Source organism: Jaminaea rosea (assembly GCF_003144245.1).
Source record: "Jaminaea rosea strain MCA 5214 unplaced genomic scaffold BDZ90scaffold_6, whole genome shotgun sequence".
NCBI classification, from domain to species: Eukaryota; Fungi; Basidiomycota; class Exobasidiomycetes; order Microstromatales; genus Jaminaea; species Jaminaea rosea.
In genome coordinates, this window is record NW_020289980.1 from 620,724 (window position 1) to 643,148 (window position 22,425).

At 59.5% G+C, this 22,425-nt stretch overlaps 7 protein-coding genes across 7 annotated transcripts; 4 read left to right on the forward strand and 3 right to left on the reverse strand.

Moving 5' to 3' along the window:
* Nucleotides 1-555: 555 nt before the first annotated feature.
* Nucleotides 556-5,112, reverse strand: BDZ90DRAFT_173031 (hypothetical protein). The gene is made up of 4 exons (XM_025503706.1): nt 4,835-5,112; nt 4,116-4,644; nt 3,073-4,041; nt 556-2,991 (listed from the first exon to the last, which is right to left on the reverse strand). The coding sequence occupies exons 1-4, from the start codon at nt 4,950-4,952 to the stop codon at nt 588-590; spliced, it is 4,020 nt and encodes a 1,339-aa protein (XP_025362439.1). The 5' UTR covers nt 4,953-5,112; the 3' UTR covers nt 556-587.
* A 422-nt stretch (nt 5,113-5,534) lies between these two features.
* On the forward strand, nt 5,535-6,003 carry BDZ90DRAFT_173018 (hypothetical protein). Its single transcript, XM_025503704.1, has one exon. It carries the CDS (start codon nt 5,695-5,697, stop codon nt 5,938-5,940), a length of 246 nt encoding a protein of 81 aa, XP_025362440.1. The 5' UTR covers nt 5,535-5,694; the 3' UTR covers nt 5,941-6,003.
* On the reverse strand, nt 5,841-6,505 carry BDZ90DRAFT_173029 (hypothetical protein). Its single transcript, XM_025503705.1, has one exon. The coding sequence runs from the start codon at nt 6,443-6,445 to the stop codon at nt 6,068-6,070; it is 378 nt and encodes a 125-aa protein (XP_025362441.1). The 5' UTR covers nt 6,446-6,505; the 3' UTR covers nt 5,841-6,067.
* A 213-nt stretch (nt 6,506-6,718) lies between these two features.
* On the forward strand, nt 6,719-9,439 carry BDZ90DRAFT_232214 (hypothetical protein). The gene has a single exon (XM_025506172.1). It carries the CDS (start codon nt 6,868-6,870, stop codon nt 9,346-9,348), a length of 2,481 nt encoding a protein of 826 aa, XP_025362442.1. The 5' UTR covers nt 6,719-6,867; the 3' UTR covers nt 9,349-9,439.
* Nucleotides 9,440-9,704: 265 nt separating this feature from the next.
* Nucleotides 9,705-11,613, forward strand: BDZ90DRAFT_210207 (hypothetical protein; the record flags this gene model as incomplete). The annotated part of the gene is made up of 4 exons (XM_025504066.1): nt 9,705-10,045; nt 10,125-10,260; nt 10,337-10,532; nt 10,607-11,613. Coding segments are annotated over 4 exons (1,680 nt in total), but the record flags the coding sequence as incomplete, so codon positions are not given.
* A 1,278-nt stretch (nt 11,614-12,891) lies between these two features.
* BDZ90DRAFT_173195 (hypothetical protein) lies at nt 12,892-14,766 on the forward strand. Its single transcript, XM_025503707.1, has 2 exons — nt 12,892-13,021; nt 13,093-14,766. Exon 2 carries the CDS (start codon nt 13,198-13,200, stop codon nt 14,338-14,340), a length of 1,143 nt encoding a protein of 380 aa, XP_025362444.1. The 5' UTR covers nt 12,892-13,021; nt 13,093-13,197; the 3' UTR covers nt 14,341-14,766.
* BDZ90DRAFT_274665 (ATP-dependent protease La) lies at nt 14,541-22,295 on the reverse strand (the record flags this gene model as incomplete). Its single annotated transcript, XM_025508847.1, has 7 exons — nt 21,159-22,295; nt 20,930-20,998; nt 17,319-20,655; nt 15,801-16,570; nt 15,563-15,589; nt 14,839-15,498; nt 14,541-14,758 (listed from the first exon to the last, which is right to left on the reverse strand). Exons 1-7 carry the CDS (start codon nt 22,240-22,242, stop codon nt 14,541-14,543), a joined length of 6,165 nt encoding a protein of 2,054 aa, XP_025362445.1. The 5' UTR covers nt 22,243-22,295.
* Between the last annotated feature and the right edge of the window lie 130 nt (nt 22,296-22,425).

Sequence of the window (22,425 nt, forward strand, 5' to 3'; positions counted from 1 at the left end):
GAGGCAGAGGAAGAAGAAACCGGGGCTCTCTTCCTCTTCTTCCTGTCAATCCATCTCTCTTCTCGACCATTCCTCCTCTCAAATCTCAGCCACTACCACATGACCAGCCTGACACCCCGCCTGTAGTATCTCAGCCTGTCTCCATCCCCGCAAACCCCCATCTCCCTGCTTCGTACCCCCTCACCCAACGCTCCCCACTACTAGAGTCACCTGCCCTTTCTCTTACACCATGAATGCAGTTCTGCAGGCGCTCGTGGGGAGCAAGACCAAACCACCAACACGCCGCCAGTGCTTCGAATCCTCGAATCAGAGCCCGGATACCAAACTGCTCAAGGTCGTCCATTGTGGACTCTCGAGTGGCCGGGTGCTGGTGATCGCTAGGGGACGACTGTGCTGCGGGGACAAATCTGCGTCTCCTCTTTCTTTTGTCAATGCGACCATACATTACGATGCCTATCTCGCGATGACAGTGTGTGAGACGGCAGGAATTCGTGTGAGATGGATTGGGGGGCACGCCGAGTGACAACAACATGTTGATAAGAACAGCAAGGTAGAGAGGTATGAAATGTAGAGAACGGTCGCCGCCCTCATACCGCAGGTACGAGGGATGGCTGGCTCGTGCCTTGCTGACCGCCCCCAAGCGGCTGAGCCTGACGACTTGTTTCCCTTCCATCGCCATCACCTCCACCGCTACCGCCACCATTCACATCCTCCATCTCCTCATCCTCATCATCCTTCCCACCGCCGGTATCATTCCGCCTCTCCGCCGCCTCCGCTACACTCTCCAAGCTCGTCCGGCATATATTACAGCATACTGCCCTCTCCTTGGGCTGCTGTGAAGAAGGCGGACGCGTAGTACCATGGCTATTTGACGATGAGGACTGGCTGCTGCTTTGACTGTCGTCCGTCGCGGTCGAGCGATTGGAGACTGGCCACCAGATCGGGGAGAAGGTCGTATCGCAACGCACGCAATGCTTGGGGTAGGGTTTGGGGATCTTGGGTGGTGCGGGCGCGCCGTGACTTCGCGATGCGAGACCAAGCGGCGTGCTCGAGATTGGCTTGGAGGAAGATGATAGGCGGGCCGGGGTGGCTGGCGCTGAGGCTGCAGTAGGAGGTGGACCTGGCTTGGGTACCCCTTCCGTCTCGCCAAAGACGGCATCAAAGCGCTTGGCTCGTCGGAGTAGAGCGTACGTCGCATCTCCTGCTGCCGCCGACGATGCTGCTGATGCTGCCGCTGGCGCGTTGGCACCTCCTGCGGCCGCTTGCGGCGGCGCAGCAATGGCCCCTTTGTGCGTCCTCACATACGTCTGCAAAGCCGTCAAGCCCGTTTTGGGATCCACCTCTGCCAGGTCGTACGTCTGCTTCTCCTTGATCAGCTCCTTGTGCGTCTTGCAGTACGCCAAGGCAGACCAATGCCCTTGCTCATTCTTGAACCCTGCCGTCACAACCTGATCTCTCCTAGACGTTTTGACAGGGTTGATCTCAAACCCAAAGCTGTACCCCGAGTGGGCAAACGCGCAAGAGACGTGGAAGGTGCGCTTACATCCCGAATCAGAGCACTGGATGCACGCTCCGCCGGGTCGATTGCAGACCTCGCAAGTAGCAGCATATCTCCAGAAGGGGAGGTTGCCTACTCCTTCGACGAGCTTGAGCCTTTCCGTGTCCGTAAAGAGGACGTCGGGCATCCAGACCGCGCAGACCGCGTGCGCCCAATTGTTGCACTCCGTAGGCTTGAAAGCATCGAGAACGCTCAGCGGAGGCTCGTTGGAGGCTGCAGTGGCCGCGCTGGTGGAGGACAAAGGTGAGGATGTGGGACCATCGGCGTTGCGTGCACGAGAGGCACTCCCCGCTGCACTGTTCGCTGGTGTGAGGGTCTGAGTGGTGGTCGAGCCGTTCGCCTTCGACGCTCCTCCAGTGGCAGCGCTGATCTTGGGAGTGCTTGCAGCGGCGGCTTTGGTGGGGTCTACCCGCTGAAGTGGAGGGCACAGTGTACAGCGAGGTACCAAGGCGGCGTCGAGCGTGCGCTCATTGGTGCAAGCGTCGCAGAACCAGACGTCAGCAGCGACCTCCTCGTCCGTCAGCCCAAAGCAGCCCTGATGGACGCTAAGTGAACATTGGCGGCACTGCTGCAATCGCTTCTTTGGCTCCATCCTGCGGCACATGACGCAGCGAATGGGCTCTAGTCGAGCGGGAGGAGGCGGAGGAAGAGGGGTCGCAGCTGGTGATGAGGCTGCAGCAGAGCTCGAGGACGCGGCATGTGCGCCCGACCCTACCTTGTTGGTCTCATGCGCCTTGAGTGGTACCTTGGCCAGCTTGATGGGCGGAGCCACGCCAAGGCTACTGTTGTCCTCAATGATGTGCTTGCGCGGGTTCGTAGCGACGAGGTCCGTCGGCGACTGCTCTGCTGCATACTTGCGCCAGTATAGACCGCAGCTGTCGCAGAGGAAACGATTTGTCCAGACGCTGGGCCCCTTGTACCAGAAAGCGCTCGCCTTGGTATCGCACATTTTGCAGGCGATGACGGGCGTGGCCTTGACCGTCTTCTCCTCGTGAACGGATAGCGTTGGAGATATAGCGCGAGCTACGGACGATGCACCCGGCGAATCGTCACGATCAGCCAGAGCTGCGGCTCCCTTGCTGCCTCGTGCACCATTCCTGGCCTTCTCTGCAGCTTGTCTCTCAGCCCGGTGCTTCTCGAGTAGCTTCTCATTCTTCCACGTAACAAAGAAGCGGACGATGTCGTAGAAGGGCTTCGTAGGGATGGCCTTCTTGAGCTGCCTCAGCTCGCAACCCCAGTCCTTGACAATATTTTCGAAGGCCTTGCGCTCCTTTGAGCTCCAGTGTACGATGCGGAAATCCTCCTCGGTCGATCGAGAGATCTCCTGGAGTGCGGCAATGGGCTCGTAGTTGTGATCATTGAAAACTTTGAGGGCCCGGTCAATGAAGTCGACGTTGTACGCGTGCAGAGTGTGGAAGTGGTAGGCGGCACTCCTGGTACGAGGATGAGGGGGGAAGGAGAATGGTCAGCCGTTACTCTTCTCCATGCTGTCGGGGTAGCATTCGCACACTCACATCATGTAGGCGTCTTGGAAGTGGTGGGCTTCGCTTCCGGCAGGAAGAGTACTGACGTTGGAGTAGACGTCGACGCTCTCGTCCGTACCTCTCTCAAACTCTCGCACCGGTGAAGCTACAGCCTCGCCCGCAACGACGCCGTCGGATGGCAAGGCCGCTGAGGCGAGAGTCGGTGTGCCCACAGGCGTGTCCGCGTCTGTACCACCGTTGCTCGCTGTTGCTGCCATGGCTGCTGCTGCTGCTTTTGGCGGTCGGCCTCTGCCTCGCCGATGCCGCGGGAGCTTCGTCAAGTAGGCCCTATGCGCGGCTTCGTCGTCTACGAGCGCCGTTGCGCCCGACGTAGATGAGCCAGCTGCTGCGTTAGCGTGTGTATCCGAGTCGATATTGACGGCGACGCCGATGCCGAGCTCTTTCTGCTCCTCCCAAGTTGGCAAGGTGACCTGAAACTTGGGGCCAAGGCGCGTGGTTGAGCGAGGATAGATGGAATCGTGTGCGTCGAGGACATCGGGAGCGTGGGTGTGCTGGCCAAAGTAGCGATACGGCCATCCTTGGAAGCAGCGTGTGCCTCGTATGTCATCCAATGTCTTCTCCGGCGCCGGTGATCCATTTGGCGTGCCGGCAGCTGAAGAGCCGTCATCGACGTGTCGGCGTTTGCTTCCAGGCGGTCGGCCTCTTCCGGCCGCAGCGCCGCCGATGGTGGCCGCGGATCGAGGCTTGACTGAGTGAGAGCCATAGTCGCTGCTACCGCTGCTGCTTCCCGTACGAACTAGGGCGCCTTGTGTGCCGGGGAGGCGCGAGAGATCGTCTGGTGTACCTGATCCAAGCTCAAGTGCTACAGTCTGCTCGTAGCGGCGAGAGCATGGAGCGCAAGTCCAGCTATAGCCTTTTGCCGGCTTCGAGGTGAGGGGAGGGTTGAGGCAGCGCATGTGAAAGTACTTTTTACATGTGTCGCATCGTACGCTCTCGGTGCTGTGCGCGAGCAGGGGAAAAGAGGTGGTCAGCATGAGTCGGCTTTGATTTAGGGGCCTGGCGCTGGTGCTCACGCAGAGGCCCACTGCTGGCAAACGACACAGCCTCGAAGAGCATCGCACAAGTCGCCGACCATGCCGAGCTCAGAGACTACGAAGGAGTAACGCTTGCGGAGGACTGCGAGTACGTCGGCGGGAGCATTTTGCAGCTTTTGAGTGGGTATAACGTCGTAGGTGCGGTGGATATAGCGATCGTAGAGCTGGAAGTAGTAGAAATGGTCTTCACGCTTCTTCCAAGCGCTAACGTCTGGCGCATCTCCGATGAGGTCGCGGTGACGAACTTCGCAGAGTCCTCTGACGTTTTCGAGGTTGAAAACATCAGAGTGCATGGTGGCGACGAGTAGCCGTGAGTCGTTGCTGGTACGATGAGAGATGTCGCGCATGCGGAGGAAGACGTTGGCCCGGACTTGGAGCGTGCCCGAAGAGCTAGCCAGAGCCGCCGCCCCGCTTCTTGATGACGAGGCGGTGACAAACTCCATGACACGGGCGATGATGTACGGCTCGCCCGCGCCAGGAGCCCAAGGTGCGGTGATGTAGATGTGGTCTACGGAAGAGAAAGCGAGAGAGAGATAGCAAGCGCAACAGAGCAAAAAAGGCGGGCGAGAGTAAGGAGTAAAGGAGCGAAAAAGAAGGTGGGGCACAGGGGGGAAAGGGTGGTAGTGAGGAGAGTCAGTTTGCGCTTAGTCGAGAGCATAGATGGCGTAACATTCGATGAAGCCTCAAACGCGACTCACCATTGACTGCGATGCGCTTACCATCGCGGATGGCGACCTTGGTCACTTGGCCACCCGTCAGTCGTGTGCTTGCGCTTGGCCCGCCCAAGCCGCTCCCGACGACTTTGGAGGCCGACATGATGATGTCGAATCAGCTCCTCAGTCGTTGTGCGGCTTTGGCGTGATGCTGAGTACGATGCGCCGGTGTGGCGATCGCGTTGACGAGTTGAGAGAAGAGAGGGGAAGGAGGGAAAAGGGTGCGAGGCGGAGAGACGCGCGAGTGGTCGACGTCGAGTTGGAGCCGATGGGCCCAGGCGAGCGGCGCTACTCGAGCGGCGAGGCTAGCGGCTGCGATGAGGGCGGTGGGCTCAGCGCAGCGAGCTCACAAGAAAGAGAGGAGGGGATGGCGAAGAGAACGGGATGTCACAAGCACGATGAGATGATCGTTGCTCGCTCTGAATGCCTGCTTGGGTGGGTGATTTGAAGGGTGGCGATCAGGATGGATGCCGCGAAAGGAGCGCGCAAAAACTTCGTCGCCTCATCGAGGTCGCAAACTCACCTGATGATGTCGAAGCAGATATACGGATGCTCGGAAGAGTTGAAAAGCTTCACAGCTGCAGCTTGGGCTGTCGTCGCTCGTTTTCGACGGTTGTAGATGTCAGGAGGCGTCGTTCGACACGGCGAGATGGGGAAGCAAAGGGAGATCGGAGAGCGATAGAGCTTTGTGCGCTCCTCTCGAGCGGGACGGCGGGGACGAGGAACGCAACCCAAGTTCAACGACGAGCGGCAGACGAGACCTAGAACACCTCAGCATGGCAAGAAAGGCGTAAGAGAGCGAGTGATTAGCAGCGCAAGTAATCGATTGACCGCATTGAGAGAGGATGACAACAGCTCACAGGCCAGCCTCAAGCAGTCCCCTAGGTAATCTGCCGGCAGCTGGAGGAAGCTGGACCAGTCTAGCATCGTTGGCCGGTCGAGCGCTGCCTCATCGAAGAGGGCTACCCTGTACTCGAATCTCGCAAGAAATGCGAGTTACCGTAGCTTCACGATTGAAGCGCAGACTCGTCGATAGCGTCTGGCGCAACACAGCCATCTGCTGGCGTTTGGTCTTGGTCAGTGCCCAGTAATCACGGTTTCAATTGGACGAAGTGCAGCAGACCACGCTCCTGGCTGGAGTTTAGTGACGAGGCTCGGATTTGCGCCAAGCGGCAGCACCATTGACGAGAGCCAGCGAAGGGCAGTGTCAGCTGATCTTCACGCTTTGAAGCAGCTTATACGGCCGCTCAATGGGATGCGTTTTTTTTTTTTTGGAGAGGTTGGCCGCCCATCATGTCTAGATTGCCCAGTCGTCACCACGCAGAAGTTCCTCTTTGGCCTGGACGTGCAGACAATTGCAATCAGAGCAACGAACAAAACTTCAAGCAGCTGAGATACGACTGAGATGGTAAGGCCGGCGATCTGAGCGTTCTCGTTGGAAAGAGCCCGGTCCAAGGGTGGCGGAGACGCGGCATCGGCGACAGCCACCACGAGAGCGATTCGCATGATGTCCGCGACCGACCAGATACGCGCAAAGCCAATATCCGCTGCTCGCTGTCGCTCATTTGGCTCGGCCTGCTCACTGTCTTCAGTCATAGTCACCAGAGTTCTCTATCCCCTCGCATCACAGTTACCTTGTACTTGTTTGCGCCGAGCACAGACGGGAGTGGACGCGAGGCGTCCCGCGCCCCGCCGCGTGGCACAAGATCGCAGAGAGGTGCTGGGCGGCGGCGACAAAGCGGCCGTCGATTGCAAGCATCTGGGCTGAGCTGGGTGCTGGACCTGGCCGCCGCCTGCTTGCCCGCCCACCCGCCGTCGAGGTGCATCATACCCCGCGAGGGAGATCGACGGGCGGCTCACCCAACTCCACTCACACACACCCAACCAATCAACCAATTGCCTGCGAGGAGGTTGAGCTCGAGAGCAACGAACGCAGTAGCGGCGTCGTGCAACGTCGCCGTCGTCATCACTGCCATCGCATACGCTAGCATTAGAGCATTTCTGGCAGACTGCCCGGTATGACGGCTTCACAGGATGCCGTCTACATCGAGCCGGCGCCCGACGTCATCCCTGCTCGCTCCACCATCGAGCACGTCCAGCTGCGAGACATCCTTCAGCCATCCACGTCCAAGGGCAAGTGCCTCATCTTGAACCGCCTCAAGATTGACGAAGTCGACTTTAACAATACTCAGAAGGGTCAGCGCACATTCTGCACGCTCGACTTCCGCGCCAACTGCCTCGCCACTGCCCATGGTCTTCTGGCTGCCGGTGGGCAGAGCAGCGAGCTGGCTATTCGGCCTCTAATACCACCCTCGCATTGCAAAGACGGCCGCGGTGATGAGGAGAGTGACAGCGACGATGACCAATGGAAGCCGTCCAGATCGTCCGGAGCTTGGCTGCTGCGCACGCCTACAGGGGGCAGCATCAACAATTCCATTTCAATTCACATCGACCCCTCAGCCATTGCCAACTACAAGACGCCTACGACGCTCTCATCTCCGCCTGCCCCGAGCTCAAGCTCTCAGCCGACGTCAAAGAAGCAGCGTAGGCATTCGAGGCTGCCTCAGGGTCACCCTCGCGGGCCTCCGCCGCCAGATGGAGTGTGGCTGCGAGATGAGCCTATTGGGCGCGGCCTCGACGATCCTCAGAGCCATGCCTCGTCCTCTCGCAGCGATATGGAGATGGCCATCGACCTTAGCGACTCCGACGGCGAGGCTAGCATCTTCGATGATGGTGGTGAAGAGGTCAAATGGGGCCGCACAGCCATACCCTCACCCGCGCCCCCTGTCCATCGCGTCTATGTTAGCAACAACGATCAGACGCTCAAGATCTTCAAGCTACGTCCGCCGTCGGGAGCATCCGGAATGATGGGCGATTCATCTTCTGCATCGGGCAAGAAATCAGGCCGCAGCGGCGGAGCAAGCAATGCCTTTGTCCCCCACCTCGAAGGCGGCCTACCCGGCCTCTCTCGCTCCTACACCATCACCTTCCCCACCGCCGTGAATCACACTTCCCTCTCACCGGACGGTCGCTCCCTTGTAGCAGTCGGCGACACGCCGGACGTCTTCCTCTACCATCGACACGACGACGGCTTCTTCACAAAGACGGCTACCTATCAAGCTACGAGCGATGCGAGCTTCTCGACGAGCTGGCATCCTGATGGGACCAAGTTTGCCGTCGCCAGTCAAGACGGCGTGATCAGCGTGTGGGACGTGCGATCCAAGAAGAAGCTGGCGGAGATCAAGACGGCTCAGAGCTCTACGGTGGGACTGCTGACGTCGAATGGGGCGGACGGCGCTGCGCGCGTGGTCAAATTCAGCCCCTGTGGCCGCTTTCTCGCCTTTACGGAGCATCGGCTTTACTTTCACATCTATGATACCCAGACGTACAGCAAGGGCCAGAAGATTCGCGTACCCATTAGCGTGACGGATGGAGCGGGCAACGAGAGCAGCGGAGAAGGGGCTGCGGCTGGAGACAGCAGGATTCGTAGGAGGCAGGCGTCTCGTCCTAGTGTCCCTCCGCACCACCCCTACGCCTTCTCCCCATTCCCAGAGTCGGGAGAACGCAATGCCCCGGCGGAGACCGGAGCCAGGGACAGGTCCTTCTGGCGTCAGCTGCATCTCAGTGGGGGCGGACCAGGCGAAGGAGCAGGTCCAGCGTCAACATCTGCTCCTACTCGGTGGTCGTTGGATCGCGCCTCGTTTGAGGCAGAAGAGCTCAACAGTGGAGGCGGCGGCAGCGGGGACGAAATCGCTGTAGGAACGACTGCGAGCGCGACGGAGAACAACCCGGACAGTGCGGTACGTGCTCTACGAGATGCCCAACGATCTCTACGCAGCGTACGGGAGCGACTGGCGTACCGCGCCTTCCAGCAGGTGCAGCGAGAGAGGGAACAATCCTCGCTGCGGAGAGGAAGCGTCATTCCTCGCACCTCGTCCATTACGACTGTGGAGAGGGCAGCGCTGCATCGCGCCTTGGCAGAAGGCTGGCAGCCGCAAGCCGTGCTCGATGAAGCTGGAGCAGGAGGAGGAGCAGAGGACCAGATCGCTGGCGGCGACGAGGATATCGCGCGCGAGCGGGCACAAAGCGAGGAGGCTGGTTCGAGCAACACATTGCCCATGCTGCGAGCTTACTCTGCCCTCTACTCGCCACTTGGCCCCCTCTCGGGCTGGCCAGACGCGCCGCGAGGGAGCACGACTACGACGACCTCCTCACGCCTAGAAGAGCCTCTCGACCGGCAGCTCAACGACGGCGGTAATGCCTGGCTTCCCTCTGCTCTCCCTTCCCTTGCCCGGTCCATCCCTTCTCCCTCGTCCCACATCCCCTTTGGCAGCATTGGCGGCTTGTCAGCAGAGGAGGAGGCGTGGCATAACATCTCGGGACTTTGCTGGGACCCATCAGAGGATGGGGACTGCTTGTACGTTGCGACGGAGCGACTCGTTTGCAGGTATAGGATCAGAGAGTTGAGGAGAGGGAGCGAGAGGGGTGATGTCTGCTAGCGTCGTGCGTGTTTCCGCCTCATATTTCATCACTGTGTATCACTATCCTGCTCGCTTCATCACTGTCATGCCGATCATGCTTCGCTCTTGGTGCCATGGGTGGTCGTGTGCCATTGAGTGAGCCAAGGTCGCAAATCGTTGGCCCGTGCCTCTGTTTGAAGCCGCGCGGCGGACGACTCGACTTCCTTGTTCGCGCTGCCATTCACCTTCTCTTTGTCCCTTGCCTCGCTGCCGTCCCATCCAATCAGAGGCCACCGCAAACCTCATCAGCTACCTTTCCACACCATCGAAGCATGTCATCCGCTGCTACCACCAGCGCGCGAGGGGCCGGCATGCCAGCCCCAACCCCAAGCATCCCAGCACGCAACGCCTTTGCCTCTCAAGTGCTAGGCGCCTCCTTCTTCGCCTCCCACGTCTCGTCATCTCGCGTGCTCCTCGTGGGAGCAGGTGGCATAGGGTGCGAAGTCATCAAAGACCTGGTCCTCTTTGGTTTCCGCCATATAGAGGTCATCGACCTGGACACAATTGATCTGTCCAACTTGAACCGGCAGTTCCTCTTCAATCGATCGCACATCAAGAAGAGCAAGAGCATCGTTGCTGCGAGCGTGGCCGGCAGCTTTGAGCCAGAGGCAAAGATTGTGGCTCATCATGGCAATGTCAAGGATGGAAAGATGTTTGGGTACGACTTCTTTCGTGAGTACGGCGAAGCTACAGTAGCATACACTCTGCGCGAGTAGGACTGACGTTGACCGCTTCTCGTCCTTGCACACAGAGAGCTTCGACGTCGTCTTGAATGCGCTGGATAATCTCGATGCGCGACGTTGGGTCAACAGGATGTGTATCGCGACTGGCGTATCCCTTGTAGAGAGCGGCACGACGGGCTTTTTGGGCCAGGTACAGCCAATCGTCAAGGTGAGACAGGCGGTGTGCGAGAGATGAGACGCTGATTGCAAGGAGATGACTCACAACGACTTACGTGCCTGCGCAGGATGCCATGGCATGCTACGACTGCACTGAGAAGCCCGTTCAGAAGACCTTTCCCGTTTGCACTATTCGATCCACGCCATCGACGCCCATTCACTGCGTTGTGTGGGCAAAGACATGGCTCTTCACCCAGCTCTTTGGCGAAGACGATGAGACGGAGACGGCTGAGCTAGACAAGGCCGAAGCTGATGGAGGGAATTGTGAGCGCCGTCAATGCTTCAGTGGAAGCTTTTCCATCATGTACTGACGAGTCCCTCTCTCCCTTCGCTCGCAGCCGATGAGATCAACGCACTTCGCAAAGAAGCCGGCGAGATGCGTGCCCTCCGCTCTACTCTCGCTACACCAGGCGCAGCGCAACGAGTCTTCGACAAGGTGTTCAAAGCTGACGTGGACCGCCTGTTGGGCATGGACGAGATGTGGCGAAACCGCAAGCGACCGACGCCGTTGGCCTACGCCGAAGCCTTGAAGTCCACAGCGGCAGCCCCTGCTCCAGCCGCGGCGACATCCACTGCTGCACCGGCCACTACTACCCAGACGCTGCGAGACCAACGCCAGCTAAGTCTCAAGGAGACGGTCGAGATGTTCACGACCTCACTCGACGCTCTGGCCAAACGAGCCGCGGGCAGCAGTACCGCCTTGAGCTTCGACAAGGACGACTCTGACGCCTTGGATTTTGTGACCTCATCTTCCAACCTGCGCTCTATCGTCCACGCAATCGAGACCAAGACGCGCTTCGATGTCAAGCAGATGGCGGGCAACATCATTCCGGCCATCGCGAGCACGAATGCGATCATTGCAGGAGCGCTTGTCTTGCAAGCTCTGCACTTGCTTGCGGGCAGAGGCGATGATAGCAGCAGTAGTGGTAGCGCTGCCGCAGCCTTTGGCCCCTCGCACGCCCACGACGTCATGCTAGGCAAGAGCACACGACACGTCCTCTCGGGCACCGCTCCGCCCAAGCCGAACCCGAGCTGCTCGGTCTGCAGCGACGTGTACGTGCCTCTCATCCTCACTGGCCCTTCGAGCAGCACCTCATCCGCGACCCTAGGCCAAGTCATCACCCTCGTCCGCCAGCCTCGTAGTGAGGGTGGACTAGGTCTAGACGAGGACGAGGAGCTCGGCGTCTATGAGGGCAATCGGTTGCTGGCAGACCCGGACTTTGATGACAATCACGAGAGGTCCTTGGCCAGTCTGGGCGTGGATGAGGGCAAGTTCCTGGCGCTCGTTGACGAGGATGGAGTCAGGCAGACCGTACAGCTCATCGTTGTTGTGCGGGAGGGCGAGAAGATGGGAGTCAGCTTGCCGCCCTTCGAGAGGCTGCCTGCTATCAAAGCCAAACCCAAGACCGAGAAGAAGGAAGAGTCCGATGGGGAAGAGGTCGTCGCTACCTCGAACGGCAAGGCTGCCCCTGCCGTCGAGGAGGACGACGGATTCGAGATCGTGGACTCGGCCGCCGCTGCCGGCACTGCACCGTCGAAGAAACGCAAGGGCGAGGACGAAGCAGAGGAGGTGCTGAAGAAGAGGAAGAGCAACGGCGACGCCAGCGGGGGCAATGGCGAGGATGTTGTGGCAAAGAAGCGCCGCACGGGCGAGGCGGCTGCTAACGGCGACGATATCATCGTCCTCGACTGAACGGCGTCACGATCAGGGCGCGAGCAGTCTTCACACACATCGTCACTAATCGAAACATCTTTACTGGTTCGTGGCGGCTGAGGGCTGATCAGTGAGGCATAGGCATGAGATTGTTGAGCTGAGAGGTGGGCTGGTGATTGCTCGGAGGGAAGCTCTGATGAGCCAGGCACAGGTACGCGTCGAAGCCGGAAAGCGGAGCAGGCTAGCTCGTCTGGCTCAGCAACGGGAGCCGAGCTCGCCCAGCTACTCAACCTCGACTGGCTCGAGCGGCGCTCAGCTTTTCTCCGTCTTTACCACCACTCGCCCATCTCTACACAACTTTCATCATCATCAGCAAGATGCCCGCTAATTTTTGGACCGAGCGAGAGGTCGCTCAGGTCGACAAAAGCGCCCAGAAGCACGTCGACAACCACAAGGTGAGCGGCGCCCTGCTCATGCCCACAAAGACTTTCATCACCGAGGAGTTCTACGCTGCCTTCCCTACCAGCACCAGGACGCCAAGGGCTGTTGAAACCTTCTTCGAGAAGCGTTTCAGCCTGGGCGGCACGCATGGTGAGAAGACCTTCAGTGCCGACCATGACGCATACATCAGCTAACTTGTGGTGTCTGTTGATGGTTGACAGGACCGAAGCGTGCTCCCATGAGCGTTGTGAGTTCTTGAGCGTCCAGACTAGCCGGTGTTCTAGCGAGCTGACAGTGTCCCCTACGTCGACAGACCCCCGTCGCCAGGTAAACTGAGTACGCTCGTCGTCAGAGGGAGTGCCCAGAGTGAGTGCGCGACGTGATCCTTGGCCGCTACCCATTGCTCACACCCACGCGCTCGTCAAACGCAGGGGGCACAGGGCTCAGCAGGACAGGACGAATACCGCTAGGAACAAAGAACGCGCTCGACTCAAGAAGGAAGAGCCTGAGTGAGTGCGTGCGTGATGGAGCTTGGCTCGCTGACTCACGCTCACATCGCTCAACGTTTCGCTTTCAGAAGGTACAAAGTCATGTTGGAGCGAAAGAGTGCTCGTGGGCGTGCAGAATATGCGCGCATCACCGCGGACCCTGACTCTGAGTGAGTGTATGAGAGCTCAGGCTGAAGCGCATCACTGAAATCTCCTTGCTCGCCGTCCCCGCTGTCTGCAGAGAATGCAAAGCAATGAGGAAGAGGCAGAGAACTGAGGATAAGGAGAGGAGGGCGAAGTGACTGCACTGGCGTCTGTGTGTGGCTCACAGACTGCTTCTGACCTGATGGCTCGCACTGATCGCAGGATCAAAGCAGACGAAAACGCCTACGAGGAATACCTAGCCAAGCAGAGCCGTTACAACGCCCGCAATGCAAATGAGAAGCGTGAGAAGCGCAAGGAGTCGTACGCTAAAGCTGAGGCCGATGAGAGGATGGATGCGGCCTTGGCGTGCTTCTACGAGGCATCAGAGGACGAGTCAGAGGCTGGACCATCTTCGATGCCTCTCAAGGGAACGGCAACCAGCGATGCCGCCGCCTCGTCCTCGTTCGCTCCTTCTCGCAAGTGCAAGGGCAACGCGCCCTCGTCGTCGGACAACCATCTCGAAAATGCAGTAAGCAACTACATGGCCGGGCTGTCAGAGTCGTCCGCTCCCCGCAAGGCAGAGCCGGAGCGCACACGCAAGAGGAAGCTGAACTCGGCGCTGACATACTTCTACGAGCCGGACGAGCATGAAGGAGAGACGGCGTCGTCTTCGAAGCTTCGCAATCAGGCGGCAGGCAAGCACGCCAAGGCAGTGTCCTCGCCGACTCCTCACAAGAAGCAAGTTAGGACTCAAGTCAATGTCGCATCGTCGGCCAACGCTTCTCTCAAGCAGACTAGCCGTGCTACGGCTAAACCTCACGGCGCTACCAGCAGTGCCGCGTCGTCGTTCATGCCTTCCTCGAAGCAAGCAAGCAGCGCCCCTCGCATGCGCACGAGCACATCCTCAATCAACCAGGCAACCAGCGCCCCTCGCACGGGCACAAGCACATCCTCAATCAACCAGGCAACCAGCGCTCTTTGCGAGGCTACCAGCAATGTCTGCCCCTCTTCCAAGCGTCCTGGCAAGCAAGCTAGCAATGTCTCAAGCAAGACTACTAGCCGTGCGGGTTCGTCATCCCGCAAGCAGACGAACAGCACCTCTGGCAACACAGCAAGCACGCCTCCTTTCGACGCTCATCCTAAGCAAGCAGCAGGCCCTGCTCCGCTCAAGCACGCTACGGCCAACGGCACGCCCTCACTCAGCCCATCTCTCAAGACAGCCGCCGGCAACACCATAGCCGTTCATCCAAATGACGCTACGCTCAAGCAGGCAGCAGGAAATGCAGCTCGCAAGCGCCCACGCTTGGCCCAGACTGACGTGGCTGCCCCACGCTCATACCTTTGAAGGGTCAAACGATGGAGGGGAGGACTCATCTTCGCTGCCTTGAAAGTGAGGTGGCGTCGAGCTGTCGCGCAAGACTGCTCGAGCTGTTTGAGGTACGACGGCGCAGACTTCAGAGCGGCGCAGACTAGAAAGTGGTGACGATGAAGAAGAAGAAAAAGATTTGATTCTCTCGACTCTAACTCTGAAATCGAAAACACCTATCACTCCTTCGAGCTGTGGTGGTGGGTGAGGTGGTGGTCGACCGCCTCGGGGTCTTCCTTGTCTACGTCTGCGAACCTCTCACCGTCACACTCGTCCCACGCCTCCCCTGGGCAGTCCTTGTGGCCAGCGTGGTGCTCACTGTAGTGGCTGCTCGACCACTTCTTCCACGGCTCGCCAGGCTGTCTCGGCACGCGCTCGCCCCTCTTGACGGCCTCGACTGCGGTGAGAAGGAGGGGAGGAAGGATGAAAAATCAGTACCCTGACGACGGCGTGTTCAAGCTGCGCTATCGTACGCACCGCAGCGGCTTAGGCACAAGCAGCACCAGTCCCTCTTCTTGCGCTTGAAGGTGCCCTTGTGCTTCTTGCTCTGCGACGTCGACGCTTCTGCCTCCTCGGGCGCCCTTTTGCTGCGACCTTGCCCCTGGTTGGCCTTACTGCTCTGGACAGACTTGCTGCTGGGCTGAATGCCCTCAGTAGACGACTGTACAGAGAGGCTGCTCGGGTTTGAGGCAATCGCTGCGTCCGAGTGCGCGACATCAAAGAACAGGTGCTTCTTGATGATGTTCGCCTTGATCTCGCTGCCGGGAAGCTCGAAGGGCTCGATCCAGCTCTCACTGCCGCCGCTGGAGGGGTTGCTGACGATGGCGGAGGGGGTGATGGTGGTGGCTGTCGTCGTGGTGCTGCCAGCCGCCTCCATCCAAACGGCAGCCTCTCCCAGACCGCGCAAGAACTTGTAACGTTGGACTGGCATACCCGCAAGGACAAGACTGGCAAGCCCTTCGAAAAGTCGTTGAGCGTGGCCTGCCTCCATATCCTCGATCAGACGACCTACAGGCGTCATGTCGCCTCTGCACATCGCGACAACGTCTGGGGCCCAGTATTTGTGATAGGCCGGCTTGCCGTCTTCATCGTCGTAGCCATAGACGAACCAGCAGAGCAAGCCCTCGAGGAAGTCGACTGCGATGATGGCGAGACGTCAGTGTACTGCGTCCATGACACACGCCAACTCAGCTCGACTTACCCATAGTCGCCTTGTCACAAGCATAGCCTGCGCGGCCGACAGCATAGACTGCGTCGCAGGTTTCGAAGGTCCGGCGAGTAGACTCCAAGAACTTGTGCCTGTTGAGCTTTGGCTCGGCTAGACTAGCCTGCGCTCAGAACCCTCCTTTGCCCCTATCTGGTCTCTTGAGCTCGAGTATGTAGCTCCTTGAGCTTCCTCCTTTTGATCTATCACTTTGAATCGACGTGCTTCACATTACAGTGCCGGGGAAGTCCGACTTTGCCTCGGTAATGACCGGCGCTACCGCATCCGTCCTTCCACTCCATGACCACCTCGAAGGGCTGTCCCTTTGGCGTCGTTTGCTTCATCAGTGCTGTGACCTCCGGGGTAAAGTCGTACTGCGTGCTGGTCTTGTGCTTCATCTCCGAGCCGAATCGCCCAAAGGAGCCGTACTTCAGAACGGGACGGCCAGTAGCAGACTTGGCTGAAAAGGGCGATGGGGCGGAAGACGAGGGTTGCGATGAGGAAGAAGAGCATGCGTCGGCGGCGTTGGTCGTGTAGCTGCTCTTGCGTGGTCCCTTGTAGTGGGTCTTGGCCATCCTCCAAGCCCCTCGAGCGATGGTGAAGGCGGCGACGACAAGCTCTCGATCTGTTGGAAGCAGCTTCTTGCCTAAGCCGACCTCCTTCTCGAGTTCCTCGATGAGCACCTTTAAGAGGCTCTTTTCATAGTCTTCTGCTTCCAAGCTCTTGAGCCATTTGTCCTTGTCTGCCACGTTGCCACCCCTGGCGCGTGTCTTGACCTCTTCTGAGACAGGCTCAGCAACGGGTGGAAAGGGCTTGGTGCGAGCGAAGTGGTACGATCGGTCCGTCAGGTAGTTCCCAGAGGATGCGCGTGGCATCTTGGGCAGCCATGAGGAGGTAGCGGTTGAAGCAGGAAGAGATCTAAGCTTGGTGAGGCTAATCGTGGCGAGGTGGGCGAGGCTGATGCTGTGCGATGCCGACGAGTGTGGCGTAGTGACGCGCGACTGTCTTGATGGAGGCAGGCGCAGGCGGGCTGTGGTGTGGGGCAGCTACGCAGCGCTGAGCGAGAGTGGGCGTGGTGGCGCTGAGCAACTTGATCTTGAGGAGGGGCGTAGAGAAGGGTGTGGTGGAGGAAGGACGACGAGCTGCCGGCTGTATGCTAGGCCTTTGTAGCGAAGAGGCAGGCTACGGCGTCCTTGGTGGTTGGTAGTGAGGGAGGTGAAGGGAAATTGCTAGCCATGGCTCTTTGTGTGCTGGCTCAGACTTGGCTGAGAGGGGGGCTGCTGCCTCTTTCGCTTCCTCGCCTGGACGGACTGCCAGGCTCGACGCGTCGCCGCTTGCCTCTTGTGCCGTGAGCCACCAGAGGCGCCGCCTGATGGCGGCTTTGCGTTGCTACGTGGCTTCTCCGGTTGCTGCTTTTCGCAAGATATACGAATAGATTTTCGATTTTCTTTGCAAGTCGTCGTAGCTACGTGGATGAAAGAGCAGATGTTGTTGATGGTCATAACGCAACAGCTCCCGCTCATCTCGTCGAGCGGCGTGAGCAGCTTCACCACTCAATAGCCGCGCGCAGCCTACGCACGCCAAGGCCGATGGTCACGAAGGCACAGCCACCAAGGCACAGCCACTAAGGCACAGCCACTCGGAGCGCATGCGGTTTGCCGCTTTGATTTCAATGCGGGCGCGGCATTCACAGCATCTGGTGCATCCTCTCCACCTTTTCGCAAGCGAAGCGATGAGAGCGGGCGAAGCTCACAACCTCCCCATCTCGCCCTGCTCGATCCACCTCCTTCTCCTCTCTCCATCCAACCCTTTGCCCTCTCCCCCATCCTCTCCACCCCAGATCTCGTCAGCCGGGAAGCCCAACACCTCTTGCAGGGCCTGCCAGACGTTTTCCACGTACCTGAACTCCATCTCCGCCTTGACGTTCTCGGGCACATCGTGCTCTACATCCTTACGGTTACGAGCGGGGAGGATACACAGCTTGATACCGGCTCGATGAGCTCCAAGGGTTTTTTCCTTCACACCGCCAATTGGCAGCACCAAACCCCGTAGAGAGAGCTCCCCCGTCATTGCTACCGTAGGCGGGATGGGCGTGCGCGTGTAGAGGGAGGCGAAGGCGCAGGCGATTGCCAGTCCAGCTGACGGGCCGTCCTTTGGTATCGCCCCGCCAGGTAGGTGGGCATGTACGTCGTTCTTTGGGAACGGCGCGTCAGCGCTGCTGGTGATGGCGAGATGGTGGGCGTGAGCTTGTACCCAGGAGAGGGCAAGCTGCGCCGATTCGCGGATGACGTCGCCGAGGGAGCCGGTGAGCTTGAGGCTGCCGTTGCCGGGCGGAAGCAGCAACGTCTCAATAAAGAGCAACCCGCCACTTCCCGACCCTTGGTATGCCAGACCAGTAGCCGTCCCCGGCCTGGCCTTCCTTTGCGCGACCTCTGGCTCGTAGGTCTCCAAGCCGAGGTAGGTGCGCAGGTCTTCCACCTTTACGACGGGAGAGTACGAGTCGCGCTGCCCCTTGCGATGCTCTGCATACTCGACAGCTTTCCCTCGCACCACCGTGGCGACGCAGCGCTCTAGTGAGCGCACGCCTGCTTCGCGCGTGTAGGACATGGCGATCTTGAGCAGCACGTCGTCGCCGAGCTGCACATCCTCGCTCTTGAGCCCGACGGCCTTGATCGCCTTGGGCACCAGGTAGCTCTTGGCGATGTGCACCTTCTCATCGTGCGTGTACCCCGAGATCTGGATCACCTCAGTCCTGTCCAGCAGCGGTGGCGGAATGGTATCGAGCGTGTTTGCCGTGGCGATGAAGAGGACGCGGGAGAGGTCGATGGGGCAGCCGATGTAATGGTCCGTGAAGCTGTTGTTCTGCTCTGGGTCGAGTACTTCGAGCATTGCGGCCGAGGGGTCACCATGAAGCCCGTTGCCGCTTCCCAGCTTGTCGACCTCGTCTAGTAGGAGGACAGGGTCCGACACGCCTACCTTGCGGAGGGAGCTGACGATCTCGCCGGGCAGGGCGCCGACATACGTGCGGCGGTGACCACGCAGAGAGGCTTCGTCGCGGACACCGCCCAGAGACAGGCGTGTAAAGGGGCGACGCAGGGCAGTGGCGAGGGAGCGGGCGATTGAGGTCTTGCCGGTGCCCGGAGGGCCGACTAGAAGGAGAATGGGGCCCTTGTCGCTGGAAGTAGCTCGGCGAACCTTGCGAATCATGTCTGCCTCCGGGTTGGAGGAGCCAGGAGTAGCATTCTCTTCTTCTCCGCCCTCTGACTGCATCTCGGTGCCAGCGGCATCCTCGTGTGCAGGCCTGATCGTCTTGATCGACTTGTCGACCTGCTCGCCAGCTTGCTGCTTAGCCTGCTCTTCCTTTTCGATCTTCTCGCGCGCCTGAGCCTCCTTGAGCTCCAAGACGGCCAAGTACTCTACGAGACGCTTCTTGACCTTTTCCATGCCGAAGTGATCCTCGTCTAAAATACGACGAGCACGTGCTACGATGCCTTCGTCTGAGGCCCCCTGACGCGAGGCAGACTCCGTGAGGGTGTCGTGGCCTGTGACGCGGGCGGTACCGTCCTGCTGAGCGGCCTGCTTGTTTCGCTCAGGTACCTTGACTTTGTTCAAATCAGCCGAAACCCTGTCCCACGGCAGGTCCGCCATCACTTCAAGGTACGAGATGAGGACGCCACGCTCAACGCTCTGTGGCGGGATACGTGCGAGGCGCTTGAGCTCTCGGTCGCAGACTTTGCGCGCCTCCGGGGTGAGCTGCGCAGCCTCGAGCTTGCGTGTCAGCTCGGCGACTTCATCTTCTTCCTCTGAGTTGTCATCGTTGCCACCACCGCCCGGGGCGCCTCTGCCGGTCGGGGGCCCACCGCCAGTAATGCTACGGAAGGGATTGCCGCCGCTCCTGACTAGTGGGCGGGGACCATTGTCGCCTGATGACGAAGGCTTGCCATTGGGCGCGCGAATGCGAATGATGCCGCCAACTCCACTACCGGGCTTGTTGTCGGACGAGGAGCCGTTGATCGAGAATGATCCTGAACTGGTGGTGATCTTTGCGGAGATGTTTGGATTGAGAGCGGCCAACTGAGCGAGCAATGCCTCGAGCTGAGAGCGGATGAGCGTCTCCTTTGCGCTATCATTGAGCGGGGCAGCCAGGGATGTGAGTAGATCCCTGGCCAGTCGGACACGAGCTGCACCAATGGAGAGGACGCGCGCCGAATGACGTACACGCTCCCACTGTTCGTACTCTGACAGGATGGCGAGGCGATCTGCCCACTCGCAGGCGCCCCCCAGCGAACCAACGAGGACGTCTGCGAGCTGTGGAGCTTGCGAGTCGCGAGCTTCACGCACAAAGGTGCGGATCTTGCGAATGAGGGCAGGTGGCATGAGCGGGATTGCCGTGGATCCAAAGACAGCTGCCGATCCGGTGGTGGTGTGCAAGCTCATGATTGCGTCGAGGAGCTCCATTGCATTGACTCGCAGAGCATGAATATGCTCTCGATGCGAAGTGGGCCCGCTGCCAGCACCAGGGTAGACTGCATCATCGCTAAAGGTAGTGCAAGCTGCCAGTGGTACGGGTACGTCGGGCACGGTGATGTTGCGTGCTTGATCGAGTGCTGTGCTGGTCAGAGGTGCGCGCATAGAGAGCCAACGATCGACGCGGATGCGTGCGAGGCCTGTGACTGTAAGGATGCAAGTCTCGGTGGCTGGTTGGCGGGTCATGCGCATCAGGCGAGCTACAACGCCCCATTCGTGGAGATCGTTGACCTTGACCGAAGGCGTCGTTGGTGTTGACGATCCATCCTTGTCGCTATTGTTGATTGCCTTTGTGCTGGGTGGCTGAGGTTTGAGAGTCGGGATGCACGCCACTAGGATGGGCTTCGAGGCGTCTAGAGGTGGCGACGATGTCGAGTCATCGCTAGCCGGCTTGTTGTCCGTCGCCTGCAAGGCTGCTTTGAGGAGGGACAGCGAATGGGCGTAGGACAAGGGGATGGACAGGAGCAGCGAGGGATGCAGCACCAAAGGATAAGGAAGTGGCAACACCGGCAGGCGATTGGGAATCACCGGTGTCGAGTCGGGTGGCGATGACGACATGGCGGCTGTGGCCGGTGGGGATGATGTGGTTGTAGGGTTAGTCTAATCGGTGGTAGGGGTGCGTGGTAATATAGAGGACAAAGTGAAGAGGATGAGTGGCTGAGACACTCGCCGCCTCAACTGATTAGCACCTCGATGACAAGATGCCTCGCCCGCCGTCAACGCCCGGCCATCCGGCTCGCGGCGGCTTCCCCGCGCCCGCCATCTCAGCCGAGTCGCGAGAAGAGTGGAGAAATGGGCGGCAGCGCAGAGGCCACGCCGCCCCCGCGCCACGCTTACGAGTGCAGGGCCAGAGAGAGACGAGAGCCGCCTCGTTAAGCGTGTAGATTACGACGATGCTTGGAGCAACTAGAATACAGTGCAGGGTGCAGACAATGCGATGCTCAACCTGAGCATCCTCTAGACGGTGCCTTGGCGATACTAGCCGCCTCTCTTCTCGCCAACTTCCTCCAATCGCCCGTCGCAGCGCTGAGGCCACTACTCGACGTCACCGTAGTAGCCGCCGCACCTGACGAGGCCAGCTTGGCCTGCTGCCCAGCAGAAGCCACAAAGGGCGTCGTTCCTTTGACCGGCTTCGTAATCCCACCCATCATCTCTCCAATTCCCCTTTGCGTCTCTGTCCCGTGCGAGTAGAGGTGCTCCGGCTTCCTCTTGCCAGCCTCAATTGAATCCAACACCCACTCCACCCGCACAAAGCGCTTTACTCTTCCCGCCTTGAGCTGAAGCATCTCCTCGCGCTTCTTTGCGCTCAATTGCATCTCGCTGATCACATGCGTAGTACCGCCGTGAGGAAGAAAATGGACCTCACCGCCATGCAGGGTGATGAGTCGCATCAGGTCCTTGTTCCCAACGGACTCGCCCGTGTACCCATTGATGTACACTTTACAGCCCCGAAAGAGGTCCGACTGCTTGGCATGGTCCGTCAGTAGTTGGTGCCTGAGTTTGCGAGTGCGAGTAGCCCACCAACCCTCTGGTGCGCCAGAGGGGGTGGCCACACCTACGCGGTTGGCTACCTGGTGGCCCGTCGACGAGGAATTGTAGTGCATCGTGCCGTGCCCTGTGGTAGAGTGAGTGATAGGATTGCGAGAGTCGGCCAGGGCAGTCTTGCTTGTGAGGGCGGTCAACTGGTCTTTCGAGCGAGAGGAGAAGAGGGATACAGGTGGTGGACGCATCGTCGAGGATGTTGATGCCTTCGCAGAGACGTCGTGAGCATCACGAGACGGTTCGGCGCCGTTGGCGTCGTGCTCTCCATCCTTTTGCTGAGCAGCCAGCTTGGCTAGGTAAGCTTGCCGCGGCCGTGAGGATGGGCGGCGTTTCAGAGGTGGCGCCGTTGAAACTGTATTCGCCTCCTCCTTGGGAGGCTCTACAATATTCGGCTGTTGCTTCGTCTCCTTCTCTCCGCAATCTGACGCCCTCTCTTTGCCCTTTCCCTCCTTCTGAGCCTCCTCTTCAGCCTTTCTCCTACTCCTCTCAAACCCAGCGTCCATGGCCCTCAAGATCTTTCTCGCCCTTAGCGGCGTCTTTGCCCTCGCGCCATGCGAGTAGCTAGATGATGACGAAGATGAGCTACATGAATTGAGTAGCGCCGCCATCGGGCATTGCTGAATGAGTGCGTGAGAGATGAAGGGATGTTATTGAAGCTGCTAGGACCGTTGTTTTGGACATCTCGACGCCAGTCCGCCTTGCAGCAAAGGCCTGCAGCCAATTCTCTCAGTCCGCCTTCGAGTCGATCGCTCGCGTTGCTTTCAACTTGGGGCGTCGCGTGGGGTCAGGGC

What these genes read in the sequence shown, in the direction of transcription:
- BDZ90DRAFT_173031 (XM_025503706.1), bottom strand. Translation starts at nt 4,952, where the DNA reads ATGTCGGCCTCCAAAGTCGTCGGGAGCGGCTTGGGCGGGCCAAGCGCA. An exon ending in TAAGCGCATCGCAGTCAATG is followed by an intron (nt 4,645 to 4,834) that starts GTGAGTCGCGTT and finishes TCTCTTCCGTAG; the next exon opens with ACCACATCTACATCACCGCA. An exon ending in TTCCAAGACGCCTACATGAT is followed by an intron (nt 2,992 to 3,072) that starts GTGAGTGTGCGA and finishes TCCTCGTACCAG; the next exon opens with GAGTGCCGCCTACCACTTCC.
- BDZ90DRAFT_173018 (XM_025503704.1), top strand. Translation starts at nt 5,695, where the DNA reads ATGACAACAGCTCACAGGCCAGCCTCAAGCAGTCCCCTAGGTAATCTG.
- BDZ90DRAFT_173029 (XM_025503705.1), bottom strand. Translation starts at nt 6,445, where the DNA reads ATGACTGAAGACAGTGAGCAGGCCGAGCCAAATGAGCGACAGCGAGCA.
- BDZ90DRAFT_232214 (XM_025506172.1), top strand. Translation starts at nt 6,868, where the DNA reads ATGACGGCTTCACAGGATGCCGTCTACATCGAGCCGGCGCCCGACGTC.
- BDZ90DRAFT_173195 (XM_025503707.1), top strand. Translation starts at nt 13,198, where the DNA reads ATGGCTCGCACTGATCGCAGGATCAAAGCAGACGAAAACGCCTACGAG.